The sequence below is a fragment of the Balaenoptera borealis genome, assembly GCF_965194805.1.
Source record: "Balaenoptera borealis genome assembly, chromosome: 13".
Lineage (NCBI taxonomy): Eukaryota > Metazoa > Chordata > Mammalia > Artiodactyla > Balaenopteridae > Balaenoptera > Balaenoptera borealis.
Genome location: NC_138870.1, coordinates 46,557,223 through 46,585,119, shown reverse-complemented (window position 1 = coordinate 46,585,119; position 27,897 = coordinate 46,557,223). Strand labels below are relative to the sequence as shown.

Below are 27,897 nucleotides of genomic sequence, written 5' to 3'. Positions count from 1 at the left end.
ACATCCTACCTGAGGCGAGAGTGGGCTCTTCCCTGTCAGGCGTGCTTGGCTCCGCCCTTAATTCACTGAATGATCCAGGATGAACCAGATGAGCTTTCCCAGATCTCAGTTTCCTCCTCTGTAGACTGGAGTCTGGACAAGTAGATCCTTAAAGTCCCCTTCCTTTTACCATCTCCTCACCCACAGCTCAGAGAGAGGGGATGACCTGGAACGTGGCTACTCAGAGATTCACCACACGGGGGCGATGTGATACCATTTTGAATACCTCCAGATTTACACTGCTCTTACGGAAAAAAGTCTGCCTTTTTGGGTCCATTACCCGGATTCTCTACCACCTCCTTCCTGTTTTTTATTTATAACTATTTTATTTTATTCAAATACTATCTTTTATTTCACTTAAAAATTTTAAAGTGGTAGAGCAAAAATACCTAAGGCAGCCAGGACTTTGGTGTTAAATGAGATTTTAAAGAAGTTCTTAATCTACCTAAAATCTAGTTTCTGAGAATGAAGCAATGCATTCTGTGGTTAAGATTGATTGCAGAAATTTTGCTTCAATCAAGAGAACTTAAAATTTTACAGAACTTTACAGGAACTTGCAGAAATGCTCAACATCGTAAATCTGGAAACAACCTAAGTGTTCTTCTCAGAGCCTTTCTATGACGCATATGTCTGAAAAATGTGCACTGACAATCGGAAACATTCACTATTCACCAAATTGCAAAATTAAACTATTGATAAAAACATTTCCAAAGGCACAAGTAGGCATAATTGGTTGAAAGTAAATCAGATATTTAAAAATACCAAAATATGTTAAAACAAATTCCATCTTTTTCTTTTAATGTTTCATATATGATTTTTTCTTATTGTGTGATCAACGGATCAAAAACACACTTAAAAAACCCACAAAGCAAAGATATCATAGTAGACACTCCAAGTGCATTCCATCCAGAGCGTATTATTGTTAATACTTCGGTGTATATCTGTCTTAACTACCTATGCATCTGTTTATTCATCTAAATATATATTTTATATTGAGAATTTACTGTTTTCTACCTTGCTTTTTATCACTTAATAATACATTGTGAACATCTTTCCATGTAAATAAATTCACTTTTAAAAATAAACATTTTCTTTTAGAGAAAGCCCTCGCACAGAAACGAAGACCCAACACAGCTAAAAATAAATAAATAAATGAAAAAAAAAAATAGAATAGTTTTAGATTGACAGAAAAATTGCAAAGATAATACACATAGCTCTCATATACCCCACCTCCGGTTTCCTTTATTAGTAACATCTTGAATTAGTATGATACATTTGTCACAATTAGTGAACCAATACTGATACATTATTATTACCTAAGATCCATACTTTATTCAGATTTCTTTAGTTTTTGCCTAATGTCCTTCTTCTCTTCCAGGATACTGGTACATTTAGTTGTTATGTCTCCTTAGTTTCTGAGATGTTCCTTGTTTTGGATGACCTTGAAAGTCTGAGGAGTACTGGTCAGATATTTTGTAGCCTGTTCCTGTACTGGAATTTTCTCATGTTTTTCTTATGATGAGACTGGAATTAGGGGTTTTAGGAGGGAAGCCACAGAGGTGATGTTCTGTTCTCATCACATCAGATCAAAGGTAATACACTATCACCTGATTTGACACTGCTGACATTGACCTTGATCACCTGGTTGAAGTGGTGTTTGTCAGGCTACTCCTCTGTAAAGTTACTCTTTTTTCCCCCTTCTTTCCAGAAAGTTCTATGTATAGCCCACACTTAAGGAGTGGGGAATTATGCTTCCCTCCATGAGGGTAGATTATCTACATAAGTTGTTTGAAACTTTTAATAATTAAATATATTACAACCTAAAATAGAAAATGACCCAAATAAACAAGAGACTGCCTTGAATTAGGAGGATCTCATAGAACCCCAAACAGGAGGTGAACCTGTGGCAAAGAAGGCTTCTTTCCTGGCTAAGTGGTACGCATCTTTCTAAGGACTAGAATTTCTCTCTGGTCCTTATTCTTTGAGCCACTGGGACTTGAGGCATCCTCTCTGGTCACCTCTGTCACCCCCTGCTGTCGGGGACGTCATTTACCCCAGCTGAGAGCTGTTTCCTATTTCTAACATCTCCCTCAGCAGCTGGGGAGTGGGTTGAACCCCCGGGCTGGGTTGGGAAGTTCTACCAGAAGTCAGAAGTTGCTGTCTCAGCAATTTCTTTTCTCTGAGTATTAGCACTGTTTTACGAAAGGATTTTGAAAAAGTGCTTCCCTTGCTTTCCAGGCGCTGAAAGGAGAAGCCTAGGGACTAATTCTGGGAGCGGGCCACCGGCAGAGGGCAGCCCCTGGGGCAGTGGGCTGAACAGTTCAGCAGGTAGATGTTGGCCAGGGAGCAGGAACACTTGGTTTCTGGGCCCAGCTTACTCAGGTCTCGCTGAGGGACCCTGGATACACCCCAGCCTCCTCTACATTGTGGTCTCTCTGTTGTCCTTGGGGTGTGGACTCCAGACCCCAGGCCTGACAGCAGGGAGTTAGAGAGGCTTAGGTGCTGCTTCCTTCTGCCCCATCACCAGGCAGAACTCTCTTCCTCTGCCTACTTCAGCTTCCCCGCCTCTGCTCTGGGAATCAGGCTCTGGGGGGAGTGAGCTTCCCTCATGTGCTGCCAGGAGGGCCATCCTGGGGGCCATGGGGACCCACGTGCAGGTAGAAGCCCCACCTGCCTTCTCTCTGAAGCCTTTGATCCCGTGTGTTCTCTTTCTCCCGCGCTTGCTCTCACTCCAGCTCTGCCCCTGCCTCATGCTGGATCCATTTTTCTTCCAGTCTCCTTCTGCCAGCTTTATTTATTCTGACTGCACACCCACCTTTCTGCCCATATCCTCCACCACTTTCTCAAAGGGGAGCTATTCTATCTGTCCCAGCGCTTTGCTCCCAGAACCCAGAACTCTGGTGAGTGAAGCCAACCATCCCCGTGTCTTTCAAGTTCCAGCCTCAAGGAGGGCCTGCTGTCCCGCTCTGCTCCCCTGGTTTCCCTTCTTTCTGTCCTGAGGCGTTTTCTGGGAGGGAAGTGCCAGCAGCCCGGGTGCTGACCCATCTCACTCCTGATCCCTGGGATGTTCTTGTGGACCGTTTCATGCCTTTCCTGTTGCTGCTGGAGCCTCTGTTTTTGCCCAGCTGCCTCCTGTGCTGCTTGAGCTTCCTCCTGGCTCCTTCTCCCAGTTTGGCCTTGGGGACATGGCAGGTGGCAATGTCACAGCGGTAACTGAGTTTGTTTTGCTGGGGCTCTCAGGTTCTGGTTCCCTCTGGGCCCTCTGCTCTGTGGGGTGCTTCTGGTCTACCGGGTCACCTTGCTGGTAAACTCGCTGATCACCCTCCTCACACGGGCAGACGCTGCCCTGCACTTGCCCATGCACTTCTTCCTGCGCCACTTCTCTGCGGCGGAGCTCCTCTACACCAAGACCATCGTGCCCAGGATGCTGGCCGACCTCCTCTCCTCCGGCCCCACCATCCCGCCCACCGGCTGCTTCACCCAGCTGTACTTCTCGCTCTCTGTCGTGGCTGAGTGCGGGCTGCTCACGGCCGTGGCCAATGACCGCTGTGCCGCCGTCTGCCGGCAGCTGCGTCACTCCACCCTGATGAACCAGGGAACGTGTGTGCGCATGGTGGGCACCTCCTACCACGTGGGCATCATCACCGGCACCACTCACTCCATCTTCATCTTCACTTTGCCTTTCCCTGGTGCCAACACCATCCATCACTTCCTGTGTGACATCCCGCCTGTGCTGAGGCTGGCCAGCGTGAGCACCTTCTGGGGTGAAGTGGGCAATCTTGCCCTCACGAGGGCCTTTATCCTGACGCCCTTCTCACTGACTGTAGCCTCCTATGCCCGTATCCTTGCCATCATCCTTGGGGTCGCGACATCCCAGGGACATCGAAAAATCTTCTCTACCTGTTCCTCCCACCTACTTGTGGTCATGCTCTTTTTTGGGACGGGGACTGTTGCCTACATGAGGCCAAGGGCAGGCTCCTCCCAGGACGGGGGCCAGGTCCTTGCCCTCTTCTACACAGCTGTCACTCCCATGTTCAACCCTTTGGTCTACACTCTGAGAAACAAGGAGGTCACAGGGACAATGAGGCGGCTCGTGAAGAGATACGTCTGGAGCCCTTGACCCCCTCAAGTTCTTGGAGATAAGGGCCTGATCCTTGGAGATTTTCAAGGAGGAGGGTGCAGCTGGAGTCCCTGGGTGGTGTGGGTGCCAGCTCGAGGGCCCAGGGCTCCGACCTGCTGCTCAGAGCTCGGCTTCTGGGGCCTGTTCTTACGGCCTTGACCTGACTTGTTTGTAGGTACAAAGCTGGAGAGACATGCGCTTGGGGGAGGTTGAGGAGGTGCCCGTTTTGTGTGATGACTGAGCAATTCTGGTCTTTCGTGAGGCTCAGGGCGCCTTCCTGGGGCTACGATTCCTGTAGACAGTGCTTCTCCCCCTTCTCCCAGACTCCTCACTGCAAGCCTTTCTCTTTCCCATCAGTCACCTCCACTACCACATGAGCTCCTTTACTTCAGGTGCGAGGTCTGACCTGGGGTTAGGAACAGGGCAGGGAATGGTTGACCTGGCTTTGGCGGTTCAGGTGCCGAGTCTTGCCTGGTGCTGCTTTAGGTCTGGAAGCATCTGTCTAGTTACTTTGTTGTGACTTACAGGTTCTCTCCCGGGATCCCTGAGATGTTGATATTCTCTACTTAGCTTCTTTCTCATCCATGGACTGACTTCCTCTTCATCTCCTCTGATCCTAGGGTAGAAATGCACATACATCTCTAGACTCTGACTCTGATCAGAAGGTCTGGTCTGGCTCCTGGACTCCCACGATGATGCTTTTGTTTCTTGTAAATTGTCCACTATTTCTGCTTGAAGCCACCTTAATTTGCCTGCCGGGAGGATCTAGCACCATTTTACTTTTCTTGGGCAGCCCATTCTTGCTTGTTTATAAACTCTCCTTTATCAGTAAGCTGCAAGAGGGACAGTGTAATATAAGCAGGAAAATCACTCTCAAGGCACAGTACATGAGGGCCTTTAAAATAGCATTGATTTTCATTTCCAATTTACAAAAGTAACACTGTTAATTGCAGGGGATTTTGCATCCAGAAGAAAAGACAGTAACTATTAATACTTTGGTGTTAATAATGCCCTTGGGAAATTATTGTGGTCTGGTTTCCCTCTGTATATGTATATATACATATTTTTAAGAATTAAAAAAATGGGATTATATTGTGTGAATTGCTCACAACTTTTGTTTTCCACTTTATCAAACTATATTGTAACGTTTTACCATACAAGTAGGCTTCTAAAGCATTATTTTAATATCTATATAGTTGGATACTAAAATTTAAAGCAATCTTCTATTATTGGAATTAAATATTTTTGTTATTGCTTTTGCTGAGATAGATACCATTGCAGTTATATCTTTGTATACTTATGCTTTTCAGAGCACAAACTTCTAGAAATGGAATTGCTGAGTCAAAACATACGCACAATTTTAGAGCTTTTGAAACATATTGCCAAATTGCCCTCCAAAAGAATTTTTGTTGTTTTACAGTCCAACTGAGGGCAGTCCAATTTTCAGGGCAAGGAAATGGACTAAGAGTCAGGAAGGGTTAGATAGCCCAGGGAAGAACAGGGTGGGGAAGGAATGGATGTCTAGGATCTTGCAATGCAGAAAAGACCTGATGAGAAGGGCATGAACTCACTTTCCCTCAGTCTACCAAGGACTGGCTGAGACATACTTGGACTGAGAGTGCAACATGAGGCATCAAAGTTAGACTCAAGGAATGACTTCCTGATAGAGTTGGTATCCGAACAAGACAAGTGGAGAGACTTTTTCCTCATGTTCTGAGCTAAGGGTGGAGGCAAGAGGAGGAGGATGTGTTGAAATTGGACTGGCTCAGCCCTAAGTGGCTTCGTGCTTCTTTCACCTGAGGTGGTGACCATCAGCTCTGGAGGCTGAGGTCCCCCTATATTCAGGGACCCCAGACAGAGTTGCCAAAAAAATACTGGATGTTCAGTTAAATTTGAATTTCGGATGAACTACAAGTAATTTTTTGGTATAAGTGTGTCCTGTGAAATATTTGGCCAGAAGGATTTAGCACCATTTTATCTTTCTCGAGAAAGCAATATTTGGGACATGCGTACGTTAAAAAATTATTCTTTGTTCATCAGAAAATCGAATTTGATTAGATGTCTTATATTTTTATTTGCTACATCTGGCAACTCTATCCCCAGGTGCTATTCAAGCAGGGCTGGAACTGCAGTTGGAGGTGAGGATCTAAGTAGAAAGCTCTGATCATCTCCATTTAGGAAGAAGGAAGCCACTTGGGAAATAGAGTAATTTCCTCTGACGTGAGTCCTTTGTTTGAGCAGAAACTCACTCTTAGTACTTGTGTGAATGCTGGTCTTCCTGTAAGTGCAAAAGAGGATATGGAAGGCTGGGGATGGAGGAGTCCATGTCTGTCCTTGGGAATAAGGGGCATTAAAGAGTGGAATAGAGTTCCTTAATATATTAGAAAGTCTAGGGGTGGAGAATATGGAGCTGGCTAAGGAAGGTTTACCAGAAGGCTGGTTATAGATAGCACTATGGCACAGTGGTTTAGAGCTTGGCTTTGGTGCTAGAAAGCTCCAAGATCCAATTCTGACTGCCATTTACTATCTGTGAGATCTTGGGAGGTTTCTTAACATTTTTATGCCTTAATTTTTCCTAATGTGTAAAACAATGATTTCCATCGTTTCTATGCTTCACAGGATGGCCGTGAGGATAAAATGTAGGCTTCCCAGTCGTTCTTTGCTATATGGTCACTTAGCATCATCTGAAATCAACTTATTAGTTTATGGTTTCTCTCCTTTCACTCAAATACTTGTCCTATAAAGGCAGGGATGCTGCCTGTCTTGTTCACTAGTGTATTCCTAGTGCCTAGAATAGTGCCTGGCACGTGGTAGATGTTCAAGAAATGTTTGTTGAATAGATAAATAAATATTAAAAAAACTGCTCAGCACAGTGCATGGCAAATAGTAAAGTGTTAAATAGTTTATTTTGATTACTAGTATGATTGGTACTGCTATCATTTGCATTTCTGTGAACTTCAGTGAAAACGTTCATTGATGTTTTTAGACATCTTAAAAATTTGGGAACTTTCTTCATTAAAAGAATTTCACTAAAGTTGCTGGAAAATCTAAAATGTATGTTGAAGAGAGGTAAGGGAGAAACTGTCTGTGGGACTTTGAAGAGAGGGGATTTGGAAATGAGGAAATCCTCACACAAGATGTGAGTGGGGATAACTCAGAAGGGATCAGATGGGCCATTCCCTATGGGCCTTAGGAGAGAAGGAAAGTGGTAGCAAGTGAACAGTTCTGGGGCGGAGAAAAACTGCCTCTGGTGGCTCACAGTGTTGGTAGGAATCCTGGAGAACCAGGCTTAGAAAATCATCAAGAACCAAGAGAAACTCAGAGATCAGAACCACGGTCAAGGTTATACCACAGGGGTGGTCTGGCTAGGATGCTGTTGGCACTGCCACCATTGGTTATTGGTGACTTCTCTGGCACCGTGTGATGCGGCTGCCTCTGGGTCCTGGATGCCACCGCTGCCATCACCAAAATGAATTGTAAACTTTACTCTCTGCATCACTTGCACCTGATTTAAAGTCTTAGGCAGGGGACTTCCCTGGTGGCGTAGTGGTTAAGAATATTCCTGCCAATGCAGGGGACACAGGTTCGAGCTCTGGTCCGGGAAGATCTCACATACCACGGAGCACTAAGCCCGTGAGCCACAACTACTGAGCCCGTGTTCCACAACTACTGAGCCTGCGTTCTAGAGCCTGCGTGCCACAACTACTGAAGCCCGCGTGCCACAACTACTGAGTCTGTGCGCCTAGAGCCCGTGCTCCACAACAAGAGAAGCCACCGCAATGAGAAGCCCGTGCACCGCAACGAAGAGTAGCTCCCACTCGCTGCAACTAGAGAAAGCCCGCACGCAGCAACAAAGACCCAATGCAGCCAAAAATAAATTAAAAAAAAAAAGAAGTCTTAGGCAGATACATCCACCGGGACTAGCTAAGGTCACAGACCTGTGCATTGGCTGCCAAGAGTTTAGGGAAAGCCAGTATTTTGGCCTTATTGGCTTCTGTAGAGGAGGGTGGAGTTCTGTTTCCCACAAAGCTCTTAACCACCAAATCAAAGTAAATGGCAAGTGAATTCTCAGCAGTGGGGATAAGTGGGTCGGCTGATGAAGAGAAGCCCCTTTTGTTGAGTTCATACATGGCCTCCTTTCCTGCCATTATGGCTATTCTATTCACAGCCCCATTAAGAGTGAACTGGGTGTGATTTGCTGAGGAAAGGGGTAGATGCAAGGTGTCTTCAGGGTGTGCTTGGGCCCCACCTAAATTTAGCACTTCTGCTCGTTGATGAAGTGCTACTAGAAATATCTAATTTTCGGCTGATGGATCAGTTACATCCAATCTATGGTGAGCAGTACAGTTCAATAGTCACCTGGTGTTCAGTGGTCAGGTGTTTAGTATATACTGTTGCCTACAAGGAGCCCGAGGACAGTTTCACAATAAGACACTAATTGTTTGCCCCAAAGGGGAAGGCCTTGGCTCTCAAAACATGGGTTTGCTTCCCAAACCTGGGCTTGCCTCTTGGACTTAACACAGATTTCAGTGCCACTGACACTGAACATCTTAGGGTCTTCTGGGTGGTTCAGAAGGCCCAGATGGCAGAACTGTAGCCTGGACCAGCTAGAGAGCCTTTTCTTGCTCTGGCTTGTAAGACACCTGCTAAGTAGTTTGAAGCAGTACATCCATATGGGCTATGTGTTGTTTCCCAAATCCAGAGACCCATAGGAGGTCTTTTTCTTACCGTAGAGAGAAAAAGGTGAGGCAACTTGTCCTTAACATTTGAGGAGATGTCTTGACATCCCCAGAAAATCTTCACTGAGGTGACAGGTCCCTAAATTTGGTGGGACTTATCTCCTACTCTCTGGTATGAATGTGCATCTAGAGTGCCTGCCATTTGCTTCTCTCCAGGTGCTGTCAGCATAGTCTCATCATTATAATGGGCCATGTGGTGTCCTACAGGATGGTGAGATGATCAAGATGCCTGTGGATTAAATGATGCCATAGAGCTAGAGTTGGTGTAACTCTGAGGCAAGTCGAGAAAGGTGAACTTCTGTCCCTTCCAGGAGAAAGCATACTGATTCTGGACTGTTTTCCACGTAATAAGACAGGGGAAAATGCATTTTCTTATTCAATATTTGCATACGTAGCCCAGGTGAGAAGAAGTGGCTTTCTGGCGGTCCAGGCTGTCCTGCTTCTCCTCATCTGTGCCACTAACCTTTTTCCACCTTTCGCTCTGTTTATTTTCCTTAGCTCCTTGTCTGCGCTCATCTTCCCACTTTCTCTAAACTCACATTATCAGAGGGAGAATTAATGGTGTAGAGAGTTAAAGTGTGGGCTCTAGGGTTGGAAACTCAAGTCTGTTATTTCCTAGCTGTGTTACCTAGGGAAAGTTGTTCAACATCTCTGAGCCTTGGTTTCCTCATCTTGTTGCAACTGATATAATAAGAGTCTACTTAGAGGTAGATTTACTGTGAAGCTTAAACTTTTGGGGCCCTTCACTTGCATGGGCTCAATAAAAGGGCCAGGAAGTTCTAGCAATTGTGGTCCTATGTTCATATATTTTTATAAAAATTGCAAAGTGATATATTTTAACTGCAGTCTGTTGTAACTTCTGTCTCTCTCCTTTATGACTTCCTCTGCCCAATTTCCCCTTGTGATGGGTGCTGTTGAAGTGGCCATGGCAGTTTTTGGATCTAGGGCAAAGTTGAGTTGGGGATAAATAAAGTTTGAGTTTGGTGGGATAGTACCATCTGGGTTTATGTGGTTCACAGTTATTTATTTATTTATTTATTATTAATTAATTAATTAATTAATTAAATTTATGGCTGTGTTGGGTCTTCGTTTCTGTGTGAGGGCTTTCTCCAGTTGTGGCAAGCGGGGGCCACTCTTCATCGCGGTGCGCCGGCCTCTCACTCTTGCGGCCTCTCTTGTTGCGGAGCACAGGCTCCAGACGCGCAGGCTCAGTAGTTGTGGCTCACGGGCCCAGCTGCTCCGCGGCATATGGGATCTTCCCAGACCAGGGCTCGAACCCGTGTTCTCTGCATTGGCAGGCAGACTCTCAACCACTGCACCACCAGGGAAGCCCCCACAGTTAATTTTGAATACAGTTAAGTTATTGCTAGTTGTCCTGATGCAGGAATGACTTCCAGGAATGCGCCGTCTACCCACTGTGCCATAACACTCAGCATTACAACACAGAGTACAGCACCAGATGTATTATGGTCAAAATGTGTCTGATGGTGCCTGGCACTGAAAAAATATGGGAAGTAGAGGAGAAACAAGGTTGGAAATGTATGGATCGAGAAGTTAGTATATGGCAAAAAAACCTTCCAATCATCACATGTGTAATGTTGTAAGCAGGATTTGGTTTTCATCCTCTAAGTAAAAAAATTTCTCTCCTATCAGAAAGGTACTTGATAATGCAGGAACACATATAATTACAAACACACCATTAATTTTCTTCTTTTTTTTAAAAAATGGGAATGGAGTATTTGATTAAATTCAAATGCTTCATTTTAACTGAAATTTGAAAAGCTGTTTTGAGTGTTTCAGTTAAAAAATGAGAAATCAAAAACACCTTTAATTGACTTGGATGTATATGAAGTTACCTGCCTTTGTCATCTTCAGATTTATTTATAAAGGAACTGAGAGAAAACCTAGATGAAAATGATGAAATATGAAACAAAAGCAATAAAGACAAATGATGAAGTTATTCTTATACTGAGAAGTGAATTATAATAGAAATTTCAAATTATATTAAAAACAGTAATCCATTAAGAGGAATAGATAGATTTTGCATGAAGTATAGGCTCTTGGATTACTTGATAATCTATCTCTGACAGATAATATTTTCCAAAGATTGCAGCAGCATTATCTCCCATCCCACATGCACTTTTTCTTTTTCTTTTTCTTTTGGCCATGCTGTGCAGCATGTGGAATCTTAGTTCCCTGACCAGGGATCGAACCTGTGTCCCCTGCAGTGGCAGTGTGGAGTCTTAACCACTGGACCACCATGGAAGTCCCCCACATGCACTTCTGCAATGTGACCTTGTCACTCTCCTATATCAAGAGGTGGACTCTAAACCTCCTACTTTTAAATCTGGGCTTGCCTTAGTGACTCACTTATAACCAATGGTGGAAACGATGCTGTGTGACTTCCAGGGTTAGGTCAAAAACCTTGCAGCTTTTGTCTTGGCTCTTGGAATGCTTACTTTGGATGTTTTCTCTTGGAACACTCCTTCTTGGAAACCAGCTGCTATGCTGTGAGGAGCCCAAGCCCCATGGAGAGATCAAGTGTAGGTCAATAAACTCAGTCATTACAGGTTCCCGACATGTGAATGAAGAAACCATTAGATGATTCTGCTCCCAGCTGTTCAAGTCACTTCTAGCTACTGAGTCTTTTCCAGCTGATGACAGAGACATTGTGCAGCAGAGATGAGACATCCTTGGTGTGCTCTGTCTAAATTCTTGACCTACAGAAATTACGAGCACAATAAACTGTCTATTGCTTTATGCCACTCGATTTGGGGTGGTTTGTTATGCGACAATAGTCAACCTGAACACCAGTCAGTTAATGAAGAGGAGTGACTCACATAAACACACTGGGAAAAGATTTAGATGTCCTGCTGATTAGACATAAAATACTGACATCAAAGAAGAAAACAAATTTAATACGGTACTGCAATGGAAACCTTGAGGGCAAACTGGCTAATGAGTGAGGTTCAAAGACTATTTAAGATAATTCATTGCACAAGACAACTTGAAACTTTGGGAAAATTTACAGCTAATATATGAAAGAAACTTGATAGAGGTTTGACTAAATTTGACAATCCTAAAAACTTACACAAAATTACCAAAAGTGAGTGGTGAAGTTAAAAATATATATTTTTTTCTAAACTACCAATAAAAGAACGACAAATTTCAATCAACCATGCTAGGGGGAAGACAAATTTTCTTCCTAATCGCTTTGCAGAAAGTGTATTACAAAATCATTGTTCATATGAATATGAAGGCAATCAAAGAGTACACAGCAAAAAACAAGGGAAAAGAATCATAGAGGTGATCAGGGAGTTAAGTAACAAAAATATATTATTCTTCTGGATCGTATCTCATTTGTGGCATCTGCCAGTTAAAAAAAATATATAATTTTAACCATTTCTTTTTTCATTTAAAATAAACATTGTACTTAATTTTATATTTGTACTTTTGTCTTATTTTATTAAATAGGGCTCTCTCAAAGGATATAAGCTTTAGGTCCCACATAATTGGGATCCATCCCTGTATCTACCACATAGGGTTTTTATGGGAATTACATAAGGTAATAAAGGGGTTAGTATCGTGTTACTACACTGATATAGTATGTATTCAGACAGTCTTAACTATTACTATTACTGTTCATCCTGGCTCCACTCCCTTTTTGTGTTTCCCGTTCAGGCCCTAATCATTTACTTTTTGTCTCAAGTTTCTACCAGCCCACTGCACTGTACTTCTTCTCCCTTCTTTCCAATGGAGAGTGTGCTAGAATCACCTGGATTCCAGTGACAGCAGTGGGATTTGTAGCTGTCTACATTTGTCTTGTTTTCTGTCTTTCCAGCACCTTTTGAACAGCTCTCTAATGTACGGGAAGTTTTCTGTCTTATGAACCCCCTCTCCCAAAGTAGTAGCCAGAAAACTTGCTTTCCCAGCTACCCTTGCAGCTACGGTGCTGGCATGTGGCTATGGTTCCTCCAGTTGGACTCATCTGCAGGATACTTTGGTTTGGGGCTGAGTAAGGATGCAGAATTTACAGTCCACAGAGCATGTGGGAGAGATGATTGGCTCCTGGGGGCAGCTGTGGTAGAGCTGTGATGTCTTGTCCCGAGTGCCGTCAGTGTGCACTGGGCAGGGTTGTATGAACCGAGCTCCTGGTGGCAGTAGTGTGGATACTGAGGCTGCCCCTGTGGGGTGTCGAGTGTCATCCTTGCTGCACCGCTGAGGACCCTGGCTCCCTGCCCCCGCCTCGGAGGCTCCGTGCACTGCTCAATCTTTGAATAATTCCTCTCTGCTTAAGATGAGCAGAGTGGAATCTATTGTTTGCCACTAGGCACCGTTACTGATAAACTGGTTAGTGGTCTCCATGTCTCTTTTTCCTGCCACTATTATCTATTCTTCATACCAGTAGAATGATTTTTTAAAAACTCAAATCTGATCTTGTGACTCAGGATGAGTCCCCAGATTCTAAAGTGACCCCTACATCCTTCATGATTTGTACTGTGTGGAGGTGGGAGCACATCTATTACCCGGCTCCTTGGGTTTTCCACAAGATGGAGGATTTTTTATTCCATTCCCAGAAGAGAACAGGGGTGGAAACAACACCTGCCGTTCCCTCTAGCCCCTCACTCGCTTCTTCAGGGGAGGAGGAGTGAACGTACTGATGATACTGTAGAAAGCATTTCTGCCCAGCGTGGCCTAAGCCTTCCTTAGCTTTCTTCTTTGGCCTGGCCCGCTTGAGGTTGCACACACTCTTTGCCTTTAGCTGGTGAGCTGGGGGCAGGCCTGCTTGGAGGGATGTGTGATGTGTACAGATCCTCTGCCTGTTACTGGGGGTAAATGTAGGGAGGAGGAAGCTCATTGTGACCTTGGGTTCAAGACATACCCTCCAAGTCAGCTTGACTAGTAATAAGGCTGATCTTGGGCTTTCTACCTAATTTCAGTGTATTTTCCTAGTTGGTAGAGAACCCAAAAGGGAGAGACGTGTGGTTAACTGGACCTTTTCATACCCCAACAAATTTGGTCACTGCTTGCACCAGTTTCCTCTCTTGTCACTTCCCTGTTGCTCATCATATATCTATATATCTATAATGTCTATTATATATCTATATTTATATAAATTATTACATATTGTAATAATCGCCCTGCAGTTCCTGGAGTGTGCCATGCTCTTTATCACCTCTGGACCTTTGCACATTCTGTTCCCTTTCCTACTTCTTTCCCTTGTTAAGTTATCTTCAGTTAAGATATTTCATCCTCCATGAAGCTGTCTCTCTCCCTCCCAGGCTGGATTTGGGACATTTCCCTTGTGCTCCTTACCATACTATTTTTTTTTTTTTTTTTGGCCGCAACACATGGCTTTCGGGATCTTAGTTTCCTGACCAGGGACTGAACCTGCACCCCGGCAGTGAAAGCGCAGAGTCCTAACCACTGGACCGCCAGGGAATTCCCTTTACTGTCCTATCTTTGGTACACATCTCATATAAAATTGTAAGATTGTAGTTGACTGTTAATTGGCCTCTCTCCCCCATTAGGTTGTGTTTTATTCCCTTTTGCCCCACATCTCTGGGACATAGTTTGTCAATTGTGTTTTCTGAGTGAGTGTATTAAACTTGAGTTTCCCAACGGGTGTATCATGGCATGCAGGAAGACCACCCGGATTGCAGGTGTTCTGTAAGAGAGTGATCCTCTTAGCCCTTGGTTTCTGGATGTGTGGGCTCTTGGAATAGACGGAGACGCCAGGCCCATTGCATCTGGCCATAAGCAGCCTGGCCTGAGACTCCTCAGGGGCAAGCCCCAAAGGAGTGGGGTTTGGTGATACACCCTGAGGTTCCCGCAGCTGCTGAGAAGAATGAGCGGTAGCCACTGCTTGGCCTCGGTGGGAGGAAGGCAGCCCGTGATGTGCTCTGCAACCTCCATGCCTACTCCCTGCAGCCGGCTCCGGTGCATCCTGCTGCCCAGTGTGGATGAGGAGCCTGTGGAATTGTGGAGGAGGTGGGCTTCTCTGTGCCCAAGGCACACAGTGAACAGCCCAAGGTGTGGCCCTCAGGGGTAGGAGGGTGAAGAGTCCAAGGGGCATCCTGAGAGTCCAGCTCTCTACTGGTCCTGAATCGTCCTTCAGTTGCTTGTTGATGTTCCCTATCATGGTATCTAAGCCGGCCACACGGAGGCTGTGCTAAAAATGCACACATGTTCTGCATGCATGAAAAGTATGATTGGATATGAAATTCTTCTTCATCATCAACAAGAATTTTCAACATTACCCTTGTCAATGAAAGAAAAGGAAGAGCTAGTAAATAAAAAAATATATAATTACCTATAATTTAAACTCTTGCAAAATTTTGAATGACCTTGAAAAAGGATTTTACATTTTTTTATCACCCACTTCTGTGAATAGTTTTCTTTTGTGATGACGATATTTATTTTAAGAAATTAATACTTGGGACTTCCCTGGTAACTCAGTGATTAAGAATCCGTCTGCCAATGCAGGGGACACAGGTTCGAGCCCTGGAAGCTCCTACATGACGCAGAGCAACTAAGCCCGTGTGCCACAACTACTGAGCCCGAGGGCCACAATTACTGATTCCGTGCACCTAGAGCCTGTGCTCTGTAACAAGAGAAGCCACCGAAATAAGAAGCCTGCACACTGCAATGAAGAGTAGCACCTGCTCGCCGCAACTAGAGAAAGCCCACACACAGCAACGAAGACCCAACGCAGCCATAAATAAATAAATAAATAAATAAATATATTAAAAAAAGAAATTAATACTTAAAAATCTTGATCAGGAAATCAACTATAGTTGAATTAAAAAATAAATAAAAAATTTTGATCAGGAGGTGTTTAGTCATTTTTCAAGTACAAAAGCTAATACAAAATTTATGTTCACGGAAGCAAGCTCAAGTTTCGTATAAAAATTTAAATATTTTATTTGGAAGTTTTATGTAAAACCAGTATTCAAAAACTTCCATATTGTTGTATATCTTATTTTCCTTATAATTATACAGTAAAAAGAGAGTGCATTGAATTTTTTTCCATCAAGTCCTATCTAGATGCCTCCAAATTCCCTTCAGTTTACTCTGGTGTGCCATTCAAATATTAGCATTTTCTATGTGTGCCATGATGTGAGGAAGGTTAGAAACACTGCATCAAGTCACTTCTTCCAGGGAGCCTTCCAGAAACACTTCTAAACTGTAATCAATCATTAACCAGGGGTAACTCCCAAACATGAGTTGGTCAGTTGAGGAAACGGTTGGTGCTTCCATGAGGGACCAGATGCCACTTCTACATCAGAAACTTGCTGCTGCAGCTTTCTTTGCTGTTGCCAGAGAGCAAGGGCAGCTCTCTGCCACTTGTGGGCATTTGCTACTCAAAGTCAGGCATGGGTGCATCCGATTGGTGCAACCGGGTCACATGCCTAGGGGGCTAGGACATGTTCTTAGCTTACAGAGGGTGATGGTTTTTCTCCCTACCAGACTTCTAAAGTGGAGAGTTCCCCAAAGGAGGGAGGGTCAAGTGCTGGGTGGCCACAGTGACTGTTAAGTGTCTACTCTCTAGTTCCCATCCAGGATGGCCTCAGGGTTTCACCCAGTCTGAGATGCCAGAGAAGGAGGTACGGGATCAAGCTTATGACACACGTTGGGATAAGAATAGGGAATCCGGGGAGATGCTCTTGTCCAGTTGGATGTGTTATCACCAGTTAAGGATGATGTCAGAAATCAAGGATGGGGAAAGGCAGGGAAGAATATTCATGTGGAATATTTCAAGGGGGTAACAGTTCCCTCTTTTCTAAAAGGCATCCAGGGAAAATAGATAGCTAGTGGGAAGCAGCCGTATAGCACAGGGAGATCAGCTCAGTGCTTTGTGACCACCTAGATGGGTGGGATAGGGAGGGTGGGAGGGAGACGCAAGAGGGAGGAGATATGGGGATATATGTATATGTATAGCTGATTCACTTTGTTATAAAGCAGAAACTAACACACCATTGTAAAGCAATTATACTGCAATAAAGATGCTAATAAAGATGTTAAAAAAAAAAAAAAAAGGCATCCAGGGCATAAGACTGCAGTGTGTTTCTGGGAGAAAACTAGGTCAAAGGGCCAGGTAAACTCCTCCATGGCCTCTGGGTGGGTCACTTAGTTGGATGTGAAGTTCCTAGACATCTGCCTTCATGACTGACACGGACCTCTGACTACTGGTATAGCCATGGCAATCACCTTGCTCACAGATCCAGAACAACCTCGAAGAGATTAAATGCTCTTCCCCATTGGCAGCATTCCCTTCCATTCTGCCTCATCCTAATAACTCATGCTCTGGTAGTGAGTCTGGGGTGTGGGAGAGGAGGTAAGATATAGATTTATCTTTGTTTTAATGCCAACGCTTTCTGCCAGGAAGCCTAATCTCTTTGAGGTGCTGCATAGTTTCTGTTAGGCTGGGTTTGAAACCAGCACCTGAGGGCTGGGAGGAGTAGCAGTCAGTGAGTGAGCAGACAACCCCTGAGTCCCATCAGGGTGAGGGGACCTGCCTCTTCACCATGTGCTGCAGGGCCCTTGTCACCTCCTTGTTCCGAAGGGTGTAGATGATGGGGTTGAGCATGGGGGTGATGACCGTGTAGAAGAGGCTGAGGATGCGGTCTGTGGTAACAGAGGAGCCTGCCCGGGGCCAGATGTAGGTGATGCTGGTCGTTCCAAAGAAGGGGAAGACCACGAGCAGGTGGGAGGAACAGGTGGAGAAGACCTTGCAGCGGCTCTGGGTGGAGGCCATTGCCAGGATAGCACCCAAGATGCGGGCGTAAGAAGTGACAATCAGAGAGAAGGGGACGACGATGAAGACCACGGTGGCTGTCATCACAGAGATCACGCTCCTGTGCTTCCCAGCACTTGCCAACCTCAGTACTGGCAGGATGTCACAGAGGAAGTGTGGGATGATTGGGCGGCTGGGGAAAGGCAGGGTGAAGATGAGGAAGGAATGAGTGGTTGCTATGATGATGCCCATGAGCCAGGAGATGCCCATCATGGCCATGCAGGCCCGCCAGCTCATGAGGGTGGAGGAGTGCAGGGACCGGCAGATGGCAGCCTAGCGGTCATAGACCATTCCTGTGAGCAGGCAGCACTCTGAGATGCCCAGGACAATGAAGACATACATCTGGGCTGCACGGCCCTGGAAGAAGATGGTGCAGGGGTGCAGGGAGGCCAGGTCAGTCAGGGTCCTGGGCACGATGTCAGTGGTGTAGAGGAGCTCCACCATGGAGAGGTGGCGCAGGAAGAAGTACATGGGCGAGTGAAGGGTAGGGCTGGCCCATGTGAGAAGGATGATCAGAGAGTTACCCAGCAAGGTGGCCAGGTAGACCAGAAGCACCCTCAGAAGAGGGGGCCCTTAGGTCGGAGAACCCCAGAAGGAGGAATTCAGGCAGAGTCTGATTTACTTTAGCCATCCCTTCAGGCTAGAGCCTATGGTATAGCCAAGAAAGAGACGTTTATATAGAAACAATCAGCAGTTCCTGTAATTTCATAAAGCACCTTTCATACAGTCCCTCTCAAATCAACTGAGGGAGTTAGGGTCTCCACTTTATGGATGAGGCCATGGGTCTTAGAAGGGTTAAATAATTTGCTGGAGGTATGTGGAGGGAGTGGCAGGCATGGACTTGAATCTAGGTCTCCTGAGTCGAGATTCCATGTATTTCTCACTGTTCCCTGTGCTCTGGGTCCTGCGTGCAGGCCTGACTCCGAGGTGTACTCTGGGTCTTTCGACAGAGTAGGGATGGAGTAGCTGCTATGTCCTAGGCCTCTTTGTATTCCTTGGACCAAAACCCCAGCCTGAAAGAAACTATGCAGCCCCCCACAGTGGACTGAGTCAGGGACTGTCCCAAGCCTGTATCTAATGATCACCATGGGGGGCTGTGGATTTAGAATGTCGTGCAATGATGTGAACTGCGTGTGTGATAATGCCCAATTGTATCCCGCTTTGGGGTTCTGCAGAATCTTTTTCATAGATTGTCAGGTTCTGGCACCTGCCTTGTGAGGGGAGTGGGGCAGGGACTGGCCGTGTTGTACTTCACTCTCCTCTTATCTGGGCCCTGTGATCAGCGATACCAGCTGTCCACACTCTGTTCTCCCAGGCCTCCATGCATTTCCACAGAGAGGGCCTCCTGCGGGGAATGTTTCTATGCATTCTATTAAAATCCCACTCATCCTTCAAGCTCAACTCAAGTTCTCCCTCCCCTATGGTAGCATCTCTGCTCCTCATGGTCAGAAATAATTACCCATGGAATTTCAGGGTTAAAAGTAACCTTAAGGGTCATATATTTGAGCATGACAATGCTCGGATGTTATCTACAACATCTTAGAAGGGTGCCGTGTGGTGTCTGTTTGAGCATCTGCAGTCATGGGGGACTCACCATCTATTGAGGTAGCCTTGTCTAGCGTTGGCCTGCTCTGCCTGTAGGAGAAGTCTTCATTATATTGGTCTTGGCTAAATTCTTTGTATTTTATAGAACGTCAAAGCTCTCTTGTACCAGACAGCCTTCAAGTATTTGAGGAAAGCACCTTTGCTGGTACTCTCATGAGACATTACTTTTTAGAGAAGAGTCTCCAGCACTTTTTAGAGAAGAGTCTCCACTGTAAGGTTTTTTTTAAAAAATACATTTATTTATTTTTGGCTGCGTTGGGTCTTCATTGCTGCGCACGGGCTTTCTCTAGTTGCGGCGAGCGGGGGCTCCTCTTCGTTGCGGTGCGCAGGCTTCTCATTGTCATGGCTTCTCTTGCTGTGGAGCTCAGGCTCTAGGCGCAAGGGCTTCAGTAGTTGTGGCACGTGGGCTCAGTAGTTGCGGCTTGCGGACTCTAGAGCTCAGGCTCAGTAGTTGTGGCGTACGGGCTTAGTTGCTCCGCGGCATGTGGGATCTTCCCGGGCCAGGGCTCGAACCCGTGTCCTTTGCATTGGCAGGCAAGTTCTTAACCACTGCACCACCAGGGAAGCCCTCCACTGTAAGGTTTTGCAGGGCAAGTTGGGGAGGTAGTGAGGGGCTGTCTGTTTTCACAGCTGCTAATGTTTCCCAAGTGCCAGGTCCCTGCCAGGCACTATGCTAGATGGCTTAATATTCATGAAACCTTTGGATCTTCACAATCACACTATGACATAGGAACCTTATTTTCTCCATTTTACAGATGAGCACATGGAAGCCCAGACAGTAACTTTCTCAAAGTCACATACCCAGTCACTGAGAAAGTCTGTGTTCAAATCCAGTCCTGTCTAACTCCAGCTCCTGTGCTCTGTATGACTGTTATCAACTGTCTTAGAGGCTAACTGAATCACCAGAACAACTAGCATGGTACCCTGTACATGCCAAGTGTTCAGCTAAACACTTATTAAATGAATGAATGAATCCACTTATAAAGACAGGGGAACTGATGAACAAAAAGATTAAGTTATTTGCTTAAAGTCATGTACTATTTGGACAAAGACAGGAAACGGGCCTTGAGTCTTTTAGAAGTCTGGGTTCCCAAGATTTGCAGAGCTTGTATCACCCCCATTTACCCCATACATGGAGATTAGCCAGCCATCTTCATCTTTAAGCAAAAGGGTCTCAAACTTCTGCCCACTGCTCAGACACTTAATCTCCTCCCCACCCTCACTTTGCTCACTCACCATATTTTTGGCCTTAAGTCATTTACTCTCTAGCTGACACTTAGAGCTTGCTGTGTGCTGGGCGTTGTGCAGTATCTTAGTTGACTTTATAATATCTCTCGCGATAGTTGTTATTCCATCTAACATGTGCATATCCTTTAAGAGTAATTCAGAATAATGAAAATTTCTTCAACAAATATTGCTCACATATTATAGCATAAACAATTCAGAGTTATCCATTTGGCAGGATTTCTGAGACTTCTAATTTTATGAAGTTTTTCTACTTTCATCAGAAGGAAAAAGCCAAACAAATTACATAATGCAAAAGTAATCTTTGGGACCAGATCACCTGACTCAAGAGAAATTTCCCAAATACACAGACCAAAGCATATAATCAGTGTCTACACCCTTTCCTAGATAGCACTATGCATACAGTCATTTGGTGTTAATTTTTGAATTTTTAAAAATAATGCTTAGGTAAGACTCAAAAAATAATATTTTCTCAATTTCTATATACAGTTGTCACTAGGGAAAAGCAGATGTCAAGTGTTTGTTAATAATTATTGATTGATCTGGCAACATTGACCAATCTGGTAATAAGTATAATAACCCAGAATAGGATTTTCTATACTTACAAATTTTTACCAAATTATATGTGTTTTCAATATACACAATACAATCAGTCCAAGTTACTAACTGCTGAATAAATGCCTTGTAAGGAAGGAAATGACATATAACTATATTCACATCCTACCAGTTAGTTAAGATCAGAGGCAGTTTATTTCACTGTATAGAGTATAGGACTTGTCCATGAAAAGCTCCCTAGCAGTGCCATCTGGTGGACAGAATTTACAGTGCTTGTATCTGAACATAGTCAAGTCTGAACATTTTTACACTTTAAAAAAAAAATCTGGCGCTTCGTGACATTTTAGCTCTCAAGATAATGTGACATATGCAATTTTATTAAAAGTATTACATTTATTAAAATTATTTAAAAGTTACCCAAAGAAACAGGATCACTCCCTCCCTTGCTTCTTCACTGTTTTATGGGTATATCAAAGAAAGAGTGTGTCACATATGACTTGTTTTTGTCACCTAACTTTATTATTCTCAATAGCATTTATAACTCCCTGGAATCCCTCTCCACAATAACTTATACGCTGCTTAAGAGCGTATCATGGTCATCAGTGATTTCCAAAATATTCAATCCAAGAAGTCCACAGACTTTATCTACATCTTTCAAGAAGCGAGCACCAAATAAATATTTTCAAATAAATAAATAAATAATTCTGTTCAATTTTAAGTGCTACTACATTTGAAAGACCCAGGTAAAATAATAGAGCAAGAACATAAGGGTGGACAGGATTGCTATGTTTGGTCTTGACAGATAAGGTTTGACTGAAGTTGTTAGGGAAGCTGAATATTATACAAGAAACCCAAAGTTATTATCATTACACATGTAAAAGGACTAGAGGTTTAATTTCCTTTTTTTTTTTTTAAATTAATTAATTAATTAATTAATTTTTGGCTGTGTTGGGTCTTCGTTTCTGTGCGAGGGCTTTCTCTAGTTGTGGCGAGCGGGGGCCACTCTTCATTGCGGTGCACGGGCCTCTCACTGTTGTGGAGCACAGGCTCCAGATGCGCAGGCTCAGTAGTTGTGGCTCAGGGGCCTAGTTGCTCCGTGGCATGTGGGATCTTCCCAGACCAGGGCTCGAACCCATGTCCCCTGCATTGGCAGGCAGATTCTCAAGCACTGCGCCACCAGGGAAGCCCTGATTTATTCTTAAAGAAGAAAAAGGTAGCTTTTAAAACAATGGGAGGAACTAACAGGAAAGCACCTTTCCTCTTTGTATGAAGAAAATCTTTCTAAGAAGCAGAACCATGTGAAAATGAAATAGACTGCCTTCAAAAATATGAAATTCTCATTTGATTAAACTTATTCAAGTGTATCCTAATTGGTTATTCATTTAGGAAGCATATAGAATGAATTCATTTTGAACTGTCTGTTAAATTAAATTATTTAAAGCACTTCTCTGACGTAAAAAAAACACAAAACATTATGCATTTGAAAGTGTTAAATAAACACTAAAAGAGGGTACCTAAAATTTAAATATCCATTGTATCACTCCTTCCTGATCCCACCCTCTATCTTCAGGTAGAATATGGTTTCCAATCTTTGGGGGGATTATTTATATGCATTAATGCTATAAGATAGACAACTATAATTAAATATATCATTAATTAATTTCTGTCCCACAATCATCTGATAACCTATCATCAAAACTGAAATTCTCTTATTTCACTAAAAATGATAACAAGAATATTTTTCTACTTTAAGGAAAAGCTTTAAAATTTAAACATTACCTCTTTTTTTAAAAAATAATAAGTCTTCCACCTCTAAATGATATGAGGTTCTGGGAAATGTAAAAGAAACCTTCGAATTATAGCTTAATTATTTAGTGTCTGGAATTAGCCTCAATTGGAAGGTATAAAATGTTTTATTTTTGATGAACAGCTAACATAGTGCCTTGTCTTCCTTTTCAATTATTCTGAAAATATAAGTAGAAAGACCCTACGCATTGTTTTATGTAGATTACAGATTCATCATTTTTACCATTTCACTCTCTTCTTTCATATTTACCAATTTTAATCATCATAGAGAATTCCTCCCCATAATTATCTTCCCAGAGTTATTTTGAACTCTTGGTGGGTGACAGGGAGAAAACTCTTTAAAGATGGCCGAGTATAATAGATGTCTTTGAGAAGATTTGGACAAGGATTTTTTTGGTAGCCATTCCTCAAATCCTGTGCATACGTAATTGTTATTACAGGTTGCTTGTGATATGATTTTGATATTTAGTTGATATCAAATCCTAAATCATGAGTAGTGAAATTAATTTATTATTCTCTTGTGTGGCAGCTCTGGTTAAAAGGACTAGCTGAGAATATTGCTAGAGCATCATATGACAATAGTTTCTAATGTGGTTCAAAGCAACTGCTCAATCTAATCAATCAAACAATAGCCCTGAGATAATATATATAAAATCTATAATCTGTATATGTGACCTTGAAGGGAATACAAATAATGAGTATATTAACTGAGTGAAGTAAAGATTGTAATGTGTTTATCTGATTGACTAATGGAAATATCTTCATTCATTCTCCCAATAATAGCATCTCAGGAGAAATGGTTTAATTGCATCTTACTATTCAAACTGATTTTTAAAATACATATGTAAATATATATATTTAAAATGCCAAGAAATTGGGTAAAATGTTACTTTACATGTGAGTGTTAGAAGAGAAACAGTGATTCAAATTTGTCCATATATAAAGAAAACAGTTTTAGAAAAAGAGTTTTTATTTTTCCCCAATTTATTCTAGATTATATTTATTAAACCTGATGAATAATATAAGATGGCTATTTCCACTGGAGGAAAAATAACTGTAAATAAATTTTAAACTAACTTCCAGACGTTAAGAAATGTAAAATGAATTTAAACAGGAAGCTACAAATCACTCTTTCAAATAGATTTCTTTAAAAGAAGATGTGGTCAAGGGCAGATATAATTCCCTGTGGAAGGAGTCAGAAAATAATAGTGTTTGAATATGTACTAAAATTACTTTTAACATGTGGACTCTTTGGAAACTACTCCAAAAATGCTGACATTCACCCAAGAGATTCTTGTGAGTATGTGTGTGTGCGTGTCTGTGTGTGTATGACAAGTATGAAAACTTAAGTAAACACTTGTCTCTGACTCTATATTTTTAAACATGTAATGTACTACTTAAAGCTATTTCAAGCTTATCTTGCCCTGTAATCACCTATTCAGAGATTTCTTAAAGTTCTTTCTCATTTTGTTCTTTGACTAAATTTACTTTTTAATAGGGCCCAATGAGACAGATTAAAATTGTGAGTTATTTTCCATGGGCTTTAAGATAATTCATAGCAGGATGCAAAAGTCTCATTCCCCCAGTGGGAATCATCTGGTTGCCCTGGTATAACCTATAGCTAATTATGGTAAAACAGATCAAATTGTTAGAGGAAGTTTGAGAAATTAGCTACCCTACACCCCAACTGTACTTTGAGACCTGTGGAGTCCCATTTTCTCATTAACCTCAAAGGCATGATTCCAACTCTCTTACGTATCTCTCTAACTGGCACACTTAACTGTGAAAATGCAGTGTTATTTTAGACATCCACTGGGAATCACACTATTTGGAAATCATCAGAGTCGACTGGCCCCAAACATGCTACCCTGGGGGTGACTTCATCTTTAACTAAAAATATTTGTATAAATATTCTCTAAGGACCAAGGTGATTAATGGCAACAACAGAAGAGTGCTATGTGAGCTTTTGATTGGTCTCCAGGGTTTGCTGCATTAGAGATGTAAATTTCTTTTAACTATGAACTCCAGAAGGCACATTAGACACTTTAAATGAAAAGGATATCTTAGAGGGATTCTGTCCTCTTGCATAATTAAGATGATATTCTCCTCAAAACAAAAAGTTAATCAGAAAATTTCCTTACCAAATATACAAATCCTTAGGATTAGGGGGAATAAAACCTACTTATTAAGAAATATTTTTCTCTTACCTAATCTAGGTTTGGGTAAGGTATTGTGCAAAAAAAATATGGAATTTGGAATAAAGAGAGCTGGATTCTGGTGGTGAATTGGTACCAGTAAGAAACGTGCACATGGACTAGACAGGCTATGTTTTAAGGATTTCTCATTTAAAATTCTGAAGAATTTTATATATCACAGACTATTTTAAAGACGAAGTTTAAAAGTCCATGCAAACTAATGCATACTCCATTTCCTGTTCTATTCCCCTGACTTGAATCATACTTAACACAAATGACCAGATCCCTATCATGTTTTGCAGAAAATAAAACAAACATCTAAAACAAGAGATTTGTCATTACTCACTCTGGTTTCACAATTCTGCTTGTCATGCACAAGATGTCATAGTTAAATGAGTCTTCAGAAATTGCCATGTTTTTCTTCTTCACACTATTTCTTGGTTCAGTCCACAATAGGGAAATAGTAATAAAAATTATCATATAAAAAGCATAATGGCCAGTGTCCTTGTCCCCACAGTGAGCCACAGCCACCTACCACCTCTGCAGGAGACCCTCCAACACAAGGAGGTACTATAAAGGCCTCTGTGACAGTAGTTGAACAATAAGGAAGATGAATTTATAAGCCACAGCATTCTCTGATGGGGAGTAGCCACCAAGTTAGGTCTTAATTTTTGAAGATTGGATGCCTCAATAATATCTGGAGCAGAAGCAAGAAGAACTACAATCCTGCAGCCTGTGGAACAAAAACCACATTCACAGAAAGAAAGACAAGATGAAAAGGCAGAGGGCTATGTACCAGATGAAGGAACAAGATAAACCCCCAGAAAAACAACTAAATGAAGTGGAGATAGGCAACCTTCCAGAAAAAGAATTCAGAATAATGACAGTGAAGATGATCCAGGACCTCAGAAAAAGAATGGAGGCAAATATCAAGAAGATGCAAGAATGTTTAACGAAGACCTAGAAGAATTAAAGAACAAACAAACAGAGATGAACAATACAATAACTGAAATGAAAACTACACTAGAAGGAATCAATAGCAGAATAACTGAGGCAGAAGAACAGATAAATGACCTGGAAGACAGAATGGTGGAATTCACTGCTGCAGAACAGACTAAAGAAAAAAGAATGAAAAGAAATGAAGACAGCCTAAGAGACCTCTGGGACAACATTAAACACAACAACATTCGCATTATAGGGGTCCCAGAAGGAGAAGAGAGAGAGAAAGGACCAGAGAAAATATTTGAAGAGATTATAGTCGAAAACTTCCCTAACATGGGAAAGGAAATAGCCACACAAGTCCAGGAAGCACAGAAGAGTCCCAGGCAGGATAAACCCAAGGAGAAACACGCTGAGACACAGAGTAATCAAATTGGCAAAAATTAAAGACAAGGAAAAATTATTGAAAGCAGCAAGGGAAAAATGACAAATAACATACAAGGGAACTCCCAAAAGGTTAACAGCTGATTTCTCAGCAGAAACTCTACAAGCCAGAAAGGAGTGGCACCATATATTTAAATTGATGAAAGGGAAGAACCTACAACCAAGATTACTCTACCTGGCAAGGATCTCATTCACATTCGATGGATAAATCAAAAGCTTTACAGACAAGCAAAAGCTAAGGGAATTCAGCACCACCAAACCAGCTCTAAAACAAATGCTAAAGGAACTTCTCTAAGTGGGAAACACAAGAGAAGAAAAGGACCTACAAAAACAAACCCAAAACAATTAAGAAAATGGTCATAGAAACATACATACCAATAAATACCTTAAACATGAATGGATTAAATGCTCCAACCAAAAGACACAGGCTTGCTGAATGGATACAAAAACAAGACCCATATACATGCTGTCTACAAGAGACCCACTTCAGACCTAGGGACACATACAGACTGAAAGTGAGGGGATGGAAAAAGATATTCCATGTAAATGGAAATCAAAAGAAAGCTGGAGTAGCAATACTCATATCAGACAAAATAGACTTTAAAGTAAAGAATGTTACAAGAGACAAGGAAGGACACTACATAATGATCAAGGGATCAATCCAAGAAGAAGATATAACAATTATAAATATATATGCACCCAACATAGGAGCACCTCAATACATAAGACAACTTCTAACAGCTATAAAAGAGGAAATTGACAGTAACACAATAATAGTGGGGGACTTTAACACCTCACTTACACCAATGGACAGATCATCCAAAATGAAAATGAATAAGGAAACAGAAGCTTTAAATGACACAATAGACCAGATAGATTTGATTGATATTTATAGGACATTCCATCCAAAAACAGCAGATTACACTTTCTTCTCAAGTGCACATGGAACATTCTCCAGGATAGATCACATCTTGGGTCACAAATCAAGCCTCAGTAAATTTAAGAAAATTGAAATCATATCAAGCATCTTTTCTGACCACAACACTATGAGATTAGAAATGAATAACAGGGAAAAAACCGTAAAAAACACAAACACATGGAGGCTAAACAATACGTTACTAAATAACCAAGAGGTCACTGAAGAAATCAAAGAAGAAATCAAAAAATACCTAGAGACAAATGACAATGAAAACACGACGATCCAAAACCTATGGAATGCAGCAAAAGCAGTTCTAAGAGGGAAGTTTATAGCTATACAAGCCTACCTAAAGAAACAAGAAAAATCTCAAGTAAACAATCTAACCTTACACCTAAAGGAACTAGAGAAAGAAGAACAAACAAAACCCAAAGTTAGCAGAAGGAAAGAAATCATAAAGATCAGAGCGGAAATAAATGAAATAGAAACAAAGAAAA

At 42.4% G+C, this 27,897-nt stretch overlaps 2 protein-coding genes across 2 annotated transcripts; one reads left to right on the top strand and one right to left on the bottom strand.

The window, feature by feature from the left end:
• Positions 1–1,224: 1,224 nt before the first annotated feature.
• Positions 1,225–15,653, top strand: LOC309609485 (olfactory receptor 10P22-like). Its single transcript, XM_082351078.1, is given in 2 exon segments — positions 1,225–3,291; positions 3,294–15,653. Coding segments are annotated over 2 exon segments (933 nt in total). The 5' UTR covers positions 1,225–3,224; the 3' UTR covers positions 4,160–15,653.
• On the bottom strand, positions 15,652–20,763 carry OR10P1 (olfactory receptor family 10 subfamily P member 1). The gene is given in 3 exon segments (XM_082351079.1): positions 15,652–17,968; positions 17,972–18,260; positions 18,262–20,763. Coding segments are annotated over 3 exon segments (924 nt in total). The 5' UTR covers positions 18,327–20,763; the 3' UTR covers positions 15,652–17,398.
• Positions 20,764–27,897: the final 7,134 nt, after the last annotated feature.